The sequence below is a fragment of the Lepidochelys olivacea genome (assembly GCF_965140295.1).
Source record: "Lepidochelys olivacea isolate rLepOli2 genome assembly, chromosome: 15".
Lineage (NCBI taxonomy): Eukaryota > Metazoa > Chordata > Testudines > Cheloniidae > Lepidochelys > Lepidochelys olivacea.
In genome coordinates, this window is record NC_140425.1 from 5,117,802 (window position 1) to 5,130,763 (window position 12,962).

Below are 12,962 nucleotides of genomic sequence, written 5' to 3' on the forward strand. Positions count from 1 at the left end.
TCCATGGGAAGGGTACGGCCAGGGCGCCGCAGAGCCTGCTGACCCACAGTATGTTCCAGCCCTGCCCTGGAGGGAGACCACCTCTGGGGGGGAGGGAGGGGTCAGGAAGGGAGCTGAGTCTGAGCCAGTCGGTGCTGGTGAGGAGGCTGAGCTGTGGTGGTGTCCCTGTGGCCTGGGTGCCTGCCTTCTAGGAGCTGGGCTGACGTCCACACCCTCTCCCATCTACTGGCTACCTGCGAGGTGCCTAGGCTTGAACTGGGTTTGGCTGGGCCACCTTGCAGTGTGCTCTTGCTGCCTGTCCCCGTCCTCACCGGTGTGCAGGAAGGCTGAGCTGCCCCCTGCCTGCTGAGGGCTGCGGGTGGCTCCCTTCAGAGATAATTGCACCTCAACATGGCGCAGCTGAGGCCCCTGTTCCAGGGAAGCACAAGGCCCTAGCTTCCTCCCTGGTCCCCATGCAGCTGGGAGGGAAGAGAGCGGACGTTGGGACCCAAACATGGATTCCCAGCTGGGAACCGCTAGCACTGTCAGCCCCTGCAGCTTCTCTCCTAGTGTCCCGTTAAACCTCCCTGGGGCAGGTGCTCACCAGCTGCATTCTCCCCAATGCGTCCACCCTGAAATCCCATCTCCTCCCCCAGACGTGCTGGGGCCAGTTTCCACAGAGTGCGGCAGGGGCTGCAGCGCAAAGGCTGTCAAAGCAAGGTAGTGGGGTGGGTGGCGAGGCGAGAAGCTCTAGCTGAAGCGTACAGCTATGGCTGCAGATCTTCCCCGCAGGCCGTCCAGCTGCCCGCTGAGGGGAGTCCAGCAGGAGCCGGGCCTGCCTTCATCTCTGCCTGTCATTGCAGAACCCTGTGTGGTTAGCAAGCTGCCTGCTGAGCAAGCAGCCCTTGGTCAGCATCCTCATTAGAGCCGGGAAGGGGAAAGCAGAGAGATTTTAATGAGGTTTCAAGAGGCTTCCACGAGCTAATAATAGCAGGTCCTTTTTGGGGCCCAACAGAGTGAGATGCCGAGACCCAGGACCCGATTCTGCCCTCGCTGTCACCGGGGTCAATAAGGAGGAGCTCCACTGACCATACCAGCAAGAGGAGACATGGATCCTACCTCGTAGTCTGGAAACAACCTGCCCAGGTCCTGGTGCCTCCTCAGATCCACCAAGCCAAGGCAGATGGATCTGGCCACATGGCGAGACTAAGGAACCTGAGGGGAGTGGAGCTGCCCCAAAGGGGGAGATTAGAGACTCTTCTGGGGAATAGCTTCATGGCAAGTTTAAATGGGAGGAGGATGGGTACCACTCCCAGTAACTTCTGCTCGAAGACTACCTGCGGTCTCCGCAGAACTAACCTTAGAGCTGATCCTGTTGAGCTATTGGCATCTTAACTGTGTCTGGGACAATATCCTCAAACAACTCAAAGCCTGGGATTTCTGTCCTCGGGATCATTCCAGAGTTCTCCGGAAGTGGCACTGAGGATTTGCTGATGTAAAACTCCGAAGGGGTCAGGGTCTGAAATCCAGGATACAATATTTAGCAAGGCTTAGGGTAACTGTGGGCAGCCAGGTGCTTATCAGTCCCAGCCTCGAGCAGGTGGAGATCTTGATATCAAGAAAACTGTCTGGAAATCTCCTCCTCTGGATTCAGTCCCTTCCAGTCGAACCCATCCAGGCTGCAGATAGATGGACAGCACGCTGACTCATACGCATACGTCTTCCTGTGCCTGGACTGAGCTCTGGAGTTATAAATGACCAGTTGTCTGTGTAGGCTCCTCCGGGGCTGGGTTAATGGGGTAGGTAATGCGGGTGGTGGGGTCTGTGTTTCTTGTCCCTGGGTGGTTGTTTTCTTTTGCTTCCCCCTGTTGGCATGAGAGGGGTCTGTTTCGTCCTGCCGTGCCCTGGCATTGGGGAGCTGGGTTGGGTTTCCTTACAGAACTGGAGTTGGAGGGTGGTGTGTGGGGGTGTGTGTGGGGTGGGGGGCTTACGCTTCCTAACCATATTTAAAACCAAGAACGGATCATTCAGGAGCAGGGGCTGAGGCCATGAGATTGAGCGTTTTGCTGTTGTCTCCTGGCACCGGTTCTTTACTTTGAAAGATGCTGGGTTGTTTTTATAGCTTCCAGGACTTGATAACAAGTGCTAGCAAGTCCTGGCAAGATCTCTCTGCTGCTGGCTTGGAGTGCTCATGGAGTTGCCAAGGTAGATGTACTGCTCGCAGTTGGAAAGGCTGCTGCCCCCGAAGGGGAACCTGCTCCTGCTCCAGTGTCCGTTGCTGTTGTGCTTGTTAGTCACAAAGATTAGTGAGCGTAAATGTCTTGTTGGCACCGTCAATAAGCAGCCGCTGCTTTATCATGAGAGAAACGATGGGTGAGATGACGTCTTATTGGACCAACTTCTGTTGACAGAAGGTACAAGCTTCTGAGCTACACCAGGCAGCAACCACAGCAATATTTGGGTACATCTGTGAACCCCGAGTGTGCAGGTGGCGAGTTGCTCTGTGTCGCTGTGTGTTCCTGGCCAGCCACACGTCCCAGCTGAAGCAGGACACCCTCTGCCCGACACACCTCACAAGTGCATTTGCTCACCTGGTTATTAATGACCCGAGCGGCCTCCTGCAATCACTCCATAAATACGAATAGAGCCATGCTGGCTGCAGGGAAGGAGCCTCTCCCAGGAAGTGCGAGCGCTCGCAGTGCCAATCCACACACAGGCCGCAGAAGTTATTGCCTCCTGAACTCTGTGTAAATGTTTAAGAAGGGCAGCCCCACGGATCTAAGCATTTGCGTGTCTCAAGGACTTCCCAGCTAAACCATTTTCCATGTGTAGGATTCTACTTACCGTGTGGATCTGTGATTCACGCAGCTTGAGGAGAGGAGAAACCTGAATTCTGAAGGGCTGGGGGGGTCCCTGTTTACAGTTAGTGTGACAATGACAGGAGGGGGTGTGGCTCTGGGGACCCCTAAATTCTGCAGGGCTGTCCCACTTCAAATGACTGTATATAGATGATTAGGAGACAGGGAAATGTAAGGTCAGAGCATTAAGACCAGGAGGGGAAGAACCCTGTATGAGAGAACCCATGTAGTGTCCCTGAGTGGTGTAGCTGCCCATCCTGTGAGACGCGGCTTGTCAGGCAACGACTGCATGCTACCACCCATAGGCGGGCAGGGAACACTGTCTTTTATGGTGCAACGTTGTAATATCCTTCAGGAAGTCAGAACGCGTCACGTCCTCTGTTCCAATGCCAACCCCAGGTTGTCCCCTCCCACTCTGAGTATTGCTGCCTGGATACCAGAGTGCCATACAAACTGTGAAGTAGATCATGGCCCGTGGGCCCCTCTCTCCTGCCCACCTGTTGGGGTGGGACATTGTTTCCTGTTCTGAGCCTTTCTCCCTTGGGTGTGACGTTGCTTTCTCCTTATGTCTCACAGGTGAGCCATCACCCACCAGCGGCGGCCCATCATGTGTATTCCAAGCAAGGCTGGACGCTGTGGCAGGAAATTACAATTGCCAGCAAGTTCAGGGGCAAATACCTCTCTATCATGCCACTGGGTAAGTGACTAGCCCAGATGCTGAGTGTTAAACCCTGGGTGCGTTTGCTCTGCTTGTGCGCTACTCAGAATGTTTGGCTAATACCTGATCCCATGGGGATCACATAAACCCTGCGGAGGGTCTGAACCGAGAATCATAGAATATCAGGGTTGGAAGGGACCTCAGGAGGTCATCTAGTCCAATCCCCTGCTCAAAGCAGGACCATTCCCCAACTAAATCATCCCAGCCAGGGCTTTGTCAAGCCTGACCTTAAAAACCTCAGAGGAAGGAGATTCCACCACCTCCCTAGGTAACCCATTCCAGTGCTTCACCACCTTCCTAATGAAAAAGTTTTTCCTAATATCCAACCTAAACCTCCCCCGCTGCAACTTGAGACCATTACTCCTTGTTCTGTCATCTGCTACCACTGAGAACCGTGTAGATCCATCCTCTTTGGAGAGGCCAAATTGGACTGATCTCCCTTTGCAACATGTCCGCAGGGAGAGACACAGGCGCTGTAAACCACCAGCCAGGGGAAACCAGGCAGATCTGAGGGGTAGGAGGAGACCCAGATGGTCCAGATTTGCGTGTTCTCTACATGCAGGAAAGCAGGGATGTCTTGTGGCTACCACTGGAGTCAGGGTTCCTGGGTTCTTTTCCTGGCTCTGTCACTGATTGACTGGGACTTTGGGCAGTTCACTTAGGGTGGGATTTTCCAAAACCGCTAAGAGCACAAGTTGTATCACTGCTGAGTCACACAGGGACTTTTGGAAATCCCATTCTTAACACTCTCCCCATCTACAACATGGAGATGATGGTCCCAACCCCACAGGGGAGAGGGAAGGTTTTGTCCAAAGCACTAGCTTCTGCCTTATTCAGTCCCTGCTTCCTACCAGATTCTAGCCAGCAGGGGGCGGCGATACACAAACACTACCCAGAATGCCCAAAGCAGTTCTCAGGCTGTCAGTCTCTGGGGCACTGCAGAGTTGGTGGGTGCCCGGCACAGACTGTGGGATGATTGCAAGTCAGGCTGAAAGAGTCGGTGGCGCTGTTTGATGGCTTTGGGATCTGGAATGGTTCCTAGTGAATGTTTCTTTCAGTTACAGAATTTCTCCCTAGACCCTTTGGCCCTTTCTCATTTCAGTGCGTGGAGCTGACTTGTTCTAGTCAGTGGGCATCTGGCTTCCTGCTGGCTTCTGAACTAGTCTCTCCTTAAATTATGTTTAAGACACTTAACATGTCTAGGGATTTCCTCCCCCTGTTAGTTCAATGCAGTGAAGCTCTGGTCCTGCGTTTTCCCTTATGAAGCATTTGCTCTGGGTCAGTATCAGACTTTCTGCACTGGCTGTTCCTTTTTGATAGTTCTGTATCTCAGAGCTCTACCTACTGCTTAGTGCAGGCCTAACAAGCATCACAGATGGATGTGGCTCCAGTTACCTGATGGAAAGATCTTATCATAGAATCATAGAATATCAGGGTTGGAAGGGACCTCAGGAGGTCATCTAGTCCAACCCCCTGCTCAAAGCAGGACCAATCCCCAACTAAATCATCCCAGCCAGGGCTTTGTCAAGCCTGACCTTAAAAATATCTAAGGAAGGAGATTCCACCACCTCCTTAGGTAATGCATTCCAGTGTTTCACCACCCTCCTAGTGAAAAAGTTTTTCCTAATATCCAACCTAAACCTCCCCCACTGCAACTTGAGACCATTACTCCATGTTCTGTCATCAGCTACCACTGAAAACAGTCTAGATCCATTCTCTTTGGAACCCCCTTTCAGGTAGTTGAAAGCAGCTATCAAATCCCCCCTCATTCTTCTCTTCCACAGACTAGACAATCCCAGTTCCCTCAGCCTCTCCTCATAAGTCATGTGTTCCAGTCCCCTAATCATTTTTGTTGCCCTCTGCTGGACTCTTTCCAATTTTTCCACATCCTCCTTGTAGTGTGGAGCCCAAAACTGGACACAGTACTCCAGATGAGGCCTCACCAATGTCAAATAGAGGGGAACGATCACATCCCTCGATCTGCTGGCTTTGCCCCTGCTTATACATCTCAAAATGCCATTGGCCTTCTTGGCAACAAGGGCACACTGTTGACTCATATCCAGCTTCTCGTCCACTGTAACCTCTAGGTCCTTTTCTGCAGAACTGCTGCCGAGCCATTCGGTCCCTAGTCTGTAGCAGTGTATGGGTTCTTCCGTCCTAAGTGCAGGACTCTGCACTTGTCCTTGTTGAACCTCATCAGATTTCTTTTGGTCCAATCCTCTAATTTGTCTAGGTCCCTCTGTATCCTATCCCTACCCTCCAGCGTATCTACCTCTCCTCCCAGTTTAGTATCATCTGCAAACTTGCTGAGGGTGCAATCCACACCATCCTCCAGATCATTTATGAAGATATTGAACAAAACCGGCCCAAGGACCGACCCTTGGGGCACTCCACTTGATACTGGCTGCCAACTAGACATGGAGCCATTGATCACTACCTGTTGAGCCTGACAATCTATCCAACTTTCTATCCACCTTATAGTCCATTCATCCAGCCCATAGTTCTTTAACTTGCTGGCAAGAATACTGTGGGAGACCGTGTCAAAAGTTTTGCTAAAGTCAAGGAACAACACGTCCACTGCTTTCCCCTCATCCACAGAGCCAGTTATCTCGTCATAGAAGGCAATTAGATTAGTCGGGCATGACTTTCCCTTTGTGAAACCATGCTGTCTGTTCTTGATCTCTTTCCTCTCCTCTAAGTGCTTCAGAACTGATTCCTTGAGGACCTGCTCCATGATTTTTCCAGGGACTGAGGTGAGTCTGACTGGCTTGTAGTTCCCCGGATCCTCCTTGTTCCCTTTTTTAAAGATGGGCACTACATTAGCCTTTTTCCAGTCATCTGGGTCTTCCCCGGATCACCATGAGTTTTCAAAGATAATGGCCAATGGCTCTGCAATCACATCCGCCAACTCCTTTAGCACTCTCGGATGCAGCGCATCCAGCCCCATGGACTTGTGCTTGTCCAGCTTTTCTAAATGGTCCCGAACCACTTCTTTCTCCACAGAGGGCTGGTCACCTCCTCCCCATGCTGTGCTGCCCAGTGCAGTAGTCTGGAAGCTGACCTTGTTCGTGAAGACAGAGGCAAAAAAACCATTGAGTATGTTAGCTTTTTCCACATCCTCTGACACTGGGTTGTCTCCCTCGTTCAGTAAGGGGCCCACACTTTCCTTGACTTTCTTCTTGTTGCTAACATACCTGAAGAAACACTTCTTGTTACTCTTAACATCTCTTGCTAGCTGCAACTCCAGGTGTTAGTTGGCCTTCCTGATTTCACTTCTGCATGCCTGAACAATATTTTTATACTCCTCCCTGGTCATTTGTCCAATCTTCCACTTCTTATCAGCTTCTTTTTTGTGTTTAAGATTAGCAAGGATTTCACTGTTAAGCCAAGCTGGTCGCCTGCCGTATTTACTATTCTTTCTACACACCGGGATGATTTGTCCCTGTAACCTCAATAAGGATTCTTTAAAATACAGCCAGTTCTCCTGGACTCCTTTCCCCCTCATGTTATTCTCCCAGGGGATCCTGCCCATCAGTTCCCTGAGAGAGTCAAAGTCTGCTTTTCTGAAGTCCAGGGTCCGTATTCTGCTGCTCTCCTTTCTTCCTTGTGTCAGGATCCTGAACTCGACCATCTCATAATGAGGTCACTGCCACCCTGGTTCCCATCCACTTTTGCTTCCCCTACTAATTCTTCCCGGTTTGTGAGCACCAGGTCAAGTAGAACTCTGCCCCTAGTTGATTCTTCCAGTACTTGCACCAGGAAATTGTCCCCTACACTTTCCAAAAACTTCCTGGATTGTCTGTGCACCGCTGTATTGCTCTCCCAGCAGATTGAAGTCTCTCAGGGTGATTGAAGTCTCCCATGAGAACCAAGGCCTGCGATCTAGTAACTTGTGTGTTGCCGGAAGAAAACCTCGTCCACCTCATCCCCCTGGTCCGGTGGTCTATAGCAGACTCCCACCACGACATCACCCTCGTTGCTCACACTTCTAAACTTAATCCAGAGACACTCAGGTTTTTCTGCAGTTTCATACCAGAGCTCTGAGCAGTCATACTGCTCCCTTACATACAGTGCAACTCCCCCACCTTTTCTGCCCTGCCTGTCATTCCTGAACAGTTTCTATCCATCCATGACAGTACTCCAGTCATGTGAGTTATCCCACCAAGTCTCTGTTATTCCAATCACATCATAATTCCTTGACTGTGCCAGGACTTCCAGCTCTCCCTGCTTGTTTCCCAGGCTTCTTGCATTTGTGTATAGTCACTTGAGATAACTCGCTGATCATCCCTCTTTCTCAGTTTGAGGCAGGAGCCCTCCCCTCTCGCGCTCTCCTGCTTGTGCTTCCTCCTGGTATCCAACTTACTTTAGGGCTTTGGTCTCCTTCCCCTGGTGAACCTAGTTTAAAGCCCTCCTCACTAGGTTAGCCGACCTGCTTGCGAAGATGCTCTTCCCTCTCTTCGTAAGGTGGAGCCCGTCTCTGCCCAGCACTCCTCCTTATTGGAACACCATCCCATGGTCAAAGAATCCAAAGCCTTCTCTCCAACACCACCTGCGTAGCCATTCGTTGACTTCCACGATTCAACGATCCCTACCCTGGCCTTTTCCTTCCACGGGGAGTATGGACGAGAACACCACTTGCGCCTCAAACTCCTTTATCCTTCTTCCCAGAGCCACGTAGTCTGCAGTGATCTGCTCAAGGTCATTCTTGGCAGTATCATTGGTGCCCACGTGGAGAAGCAGGAAGGGGTAGCGATCCGAGGGCTTGATGAGTCTCGGCAGTCTCTCCGTCACATCGTGAATCCTAGCTCCTGGCAAGCAGCAGACTTCTCGGTTTTCCCACTCAGGGTGGCAGATAGATGACTCAGTCCCCCTGAGGAGAGAGTCCCCGATCACCACCACCCGCCTCCTTCTCTTGGGAGCAGTGGTTATGGAACCCCATCCCTAGGACGGTGCATCTCATGCCTTCCAATCGGCAGAGTCTCGTTCTGTTCCCTTCCCTCAGATGTATCATCTGGTCCACTCTCCACATTAGTACCTGTGGAGAGAACATGAAAAAGGTTACTCACCTGTATCTGCATTGCTGGTACATGGACGCTCCCCTTTCTTCTTCTGGAGGTCACATGCTGCCAAATTTCTTCACTGTCCTCCTGTCCCCGCAGTGCAGCCTGCTCTGAATCTTCAGAACATTGTGCCCGTAGAAGCATATCCTGACGTCTGTCCAGGAAATCTTCAGTTTCTCTTATGCAACGCAGGGTCGATACCTGTTGCTCCAGACCTTGAACCTTCTCTTCCAATATGGAGACCAGCTTGCGCTTTGTACAGAAAAAGTTGCTTCTGTCCTGTGAAAGAAAGACAAACACGGCAAATCCAGTGCAGGTCACAACAGCTGAACGCTCCCCATCCATATTACCATCCTTCTACGAGCTGCCTCAGGAGTTGTAGTAACTTCTCAGAGAATCCAGCAAGATGTACGCCTCAGTGGGCTCTCCCCAGGCGAACTCCCTCTGTTAACCTCTCCACTGTTGGCCTCTCAGCTGAAGCTGTCTGGCTTTTTATAACAGGCCCACTGAAGGCTCACCTGGAACAAAGCACTCCCAATTCACACTTTTCAAACAATCAAGCACACGGTCAAATTGATAAACTGTCCCCTCAACAGACACTCAGATACTCAGATCTTGGCTGGGGTTCATGGAAATGTGCAGGATCTGTAGGGGCCAGGTCCCACTTCTTAGGACCAGTGCGGTAAACTTGGGTCCACTCTTCCCACACAGGCAGGAATGGCGGGTCATTCAGCTCTCTTAGCAGCGAAGAATTGCTGCCTTGCACTTAAAGGAAGACGCCCAGGCAGGGGTTCTGTGGCTGCTGGCACAGGCTCAGTAGGGAGCAACTAAGTATATTTGCTCCTTGCTTCTGAGTCTCCTTATCGTTGGTTCAGGCCCTTTACCTTCAATGAAGATGCTACCGCTGCCAATGGGAGGTGTTCTCCTGTCGGCATAGAGAATCCACCTCCCCTAAAGGCAGTAGCTAGGTCGATGGAGAATTCTAGCCCTGTCTCCACTGGGGGTTCAGTCCCTTTAACAGCGTCGCTCCACGGTGTGGATTTCTCACACCCCTGAGCAACATAGTGATACTGACCTAATTTCCCAGGGTAGACCTGGCCTGACACTAGCCTCTGAGGACTGGCCTGCAGGAGGCTGGTGCAGCCATGCTGCTCCTCGATGATCCGAGAGTCCAGCTCTGCCTGTGACTGTACAGCAGCACCCCGGATTCAGCCTGCTCCGGAACACGGGGGGTCGGAGATCTTGCTCCAGTGACTTGCCAAGGGAGTTTGCTTGGAACCAGATAGTAGGAGGAATTTTGCAGCTGTCTCCCAAGCGGTGGGCAGGGGAAAGCTCTCTGCTGTCCCCCGCACACTGAGAGGCTCCCTCACGCTTCACGAACACAAGCCCGTGTGGGGTATGCCCAGCCGGCAGTGAGAGGTGTCAGAGTAGCAGCCGCGTTAGTCTGTATCCGCAAAAAGAACAGGAGTATTCGTGGCACCTTAGAGACTACGAGGAGACATAGCCAAGCTAGCTCCCTCCAGTACCAACGCGAGGGGACGGGCTGGCTGCTCGAGAACCTGCCCTGGGTTCCGGCAGGGCTGTGCAGCTTGTGCTGCTCCCAAGCAGTCGCAGCGTCACTGCTATTGTTCTACATTGGCACAGATGACTCGTGCCTCCCCGGGGGGGGGGAAACAATCTAAAGGGGACGACATGTCACCGCCCCACGTGTTCCTCTCTACAGCAACCCCCCCCCCACAGCCCCAGCGCCGGTCTGCCGCGCTCTCCCTGCCCCACCTGAGTTGCAGAGGGGTGGGGGGGAGGCTCTGTCCTTCTCCTTCTGTGCCTCTGCCCCGGTGTGTTCAGCCGCTCTCCCTGGCTGCTGGGCCCAAGTGCGGCACGGGAGAGAGCAGCCTCTCACGCAGCTGAAGTTGGCCACTGCTGGTCACTGTCTGAGAGAGCCCAGCTGGGGAGGCAGCAGCCTGCCCTGCCCCCTCTGCTCCCTGTCTGGGCCCAGCTGCCAGGGACAGGGGCTGAGCGTGCTGGGGGGCAGGCATAGTGGGAGAAAGACAGAGCCCTTCTTCCTCCCCCTCCACCCCACAGGCTAAGCAAAAATCGGGAGGGGCGGAGCACTTGACCCCGGCCACGTGTCACCTATGTACAGAGCTCTCCCCACTCCCAACAAGCCAGTGGCCTGTGCAGAGTTCCCTCCTCCACCCCCACCACCTTGACCCCAGACGGAGCTTCACTTTTCAATGGTTCCTTTTTAAATACAAAAAGAAAAGGAGTACTTGTGGCACCTTAGAGACTCCTTTTCTTTTTGCGAATACAGACTAACACGGCTGTTACTCTGAACCCTTTTTAAATACAAATTCAGCATGGGGATAACTGGAGGGCTCAAGGGAAGAGGTTCCACCCATGGACAGCCAGGCCTGGTCTGCACAGCCATAAAGCGCTATGTCACCAGGAACAGGCTGAGCTGGGACTGGCCAGCCTGCACCGGGCAGCACAGCCATGTTCCCAGCGGGCTGCCGGCCACGCTGCTGGCACCTGTCCTGAGCTGGGGCTGATAAAAGCAGCAGACCAGGCCGGGGCCGTGCTGGCCTGCTCCCATCAGGAGCACAGTGCATGGATGGGAGGGAAGAGTTCACATCTGCCAGGTGGGAAAAGCCTTAAGCCAGGAAACATTGTTCAGCTTTTCAGCTCCTAGCAGGGCGCGTGGGAGCAGCGGAGAGGTGAATGAAAATGTGGGAATGGGAAGGGGTGGCATCCCTTTAAGAAGTGTGAGACCATGTCTACACTAGCTAACTTACAGCAGCACCACTGGACCGACGCAGCGCCGCTGCTGTAAGATGGCTCGTGTAGCTGCTCTGTGCTGTAAGATCGCTCTCCCATCGACATGATAAACCCACCGAAGTGAGTGACAGTAGCTGTGTCTACCGGAGAAGCTCTCCCGCTGACCGAGCGCTTGTGCCGGTGAAACTTACGTTGCTCAAAGGGGTGTTTTTTTTCACACCCCTGAGTGACATAAGTTTTGCTAACATAAGTGCTAGTGTAGACATGGCTGTAGTCTGGTCTCTTCATGGTGCCGCTCAAGGATAGCACAGTATCTGACTGTCCCCTAGCGTGGGACTGTCTCCCTCATCTCAAAGCAAAGGGCTCTCTCCCTCTGCCTCCACAGGTGCCATCCATCTAGAATTTCACTCCAGCGGGAACCACTATGTCTGGAGGAAGGTCACCTCCACCGTTCACAACATCATTGTGGGCAAGCTCTGGATCGACCAGGTCAGTGGCAAGCGGCGCAAGGATCCTGGTCCCTTATCGCCCCACTCCACGTGTTCTGTCCTGGGTTATTTTGTTACAGTGCTCCAGCAAAGAGGGGCTGGCTTCTGGAGGGGGCAGTGAAAGGATCCCAGCTGCTGGCTGTCGGGAGAGGCTTCCGCTCATCTAGTATGGCCCCTCACCCCCTCATAACCTTCTGAGAAGGAAGATCTATCCCACCAGCTGCAGCGGGCACATGGGGAGGCCCCTCAGTCAGGTCCACCTTGGAGCTCCAGTGGGGTTAAGGGCAGGACTGGCACCCCTGGGTAGCCCCCTTCTGCCCCCTGGAGTTGGCCCTGGCCTTTCTGCCCAGGCTGACAGTGATACTCCCAGTCCAGCACTGGTTTTCCCTCTCCCTGTCATGCCAGTCCCAGTGAACTGGTACCGAGCTGCTAGGCTGGCTTCTATCATCCACACGCACTGGGAACCCAGTCTGTTCGCTGGCACTAGGTAAAAGTGCCTGAGTTCAGGGGACACAGTGCTGCTGAGGATTCTGATTTGCATGTGAACAAACTGAAACTCATGCCTGATTTGTCTCTTTGTAAATCCTCTCTCTGCCTGTGATTCTGTGTCTTTTCTCTAGTCTGGTGACATAGAGATTGTTAACCACAAGTCAAAAGATAAATGCCAGCTGAAATTTACTCCCTACAGCTATTTCTCCAGAGACGTCCCCCGAAAGGTACGTATCCAGAAAAAAACCCAACTCACTTAAGCAGCCTCACACATGGCAGAGGCACTGATTCTTCCCTCCGGGTAGTGCCAGTTGCCAACGGGATGAGAAAGCTGTTGGCTGTGGACAGACGGGACCTGGGGCAGCAGGAGTCCAGCAACCCTAAAATAAAGTTGATGATGATTTCCTTGAAAGTGTGTTGGCACCCCCTAGTGGCCAGCTCCCTGCACTGCATGGAATGTGATGGCTCATATTTATCTCTGTTCTAGCGTTTTTAAGGCTAGATAGAATATAGTGAACTGTCCTGCATTCACGTCCCTACCCGCAGTGTTAAATGGGTTCCATCTGGCTCCATCATGTGCTCCTCCAGAGTCACA

At 52.7% G+C, this 12,962-nt stretch overlaps 1 protein-coding gene across 2 annotated transcripts in view; it reads left to right on the plus strand.

Moving 5' to 3' along the window:
• OSBP2 (oxysterol binding protein 2) overlaps nt 1-12,962 on the plus strand; it is a 366,039-nt gene that overhangs the window by 349,902 nt on the left and 3,175 nt on the right. For both annotated transcript variants that reach the window (XM_084649482.1, XM_084649481.1), the window contains exons 9-11: nt 3,414-3,534; nt 11,776-11,879; nt 12,499-12,594. In XM_084649482.1, coding sequence (XP_084505608.1) covers nt 3,414-3,534; nt 11,776-11,879; nt 12,499-12,594 — 321 coding nt within the window. The remainder of the gene's footprint in view (nt 1-3,413; nt 3,535-11,775; nt 11,880-12,498; nt 12,595-12,962) is intronic.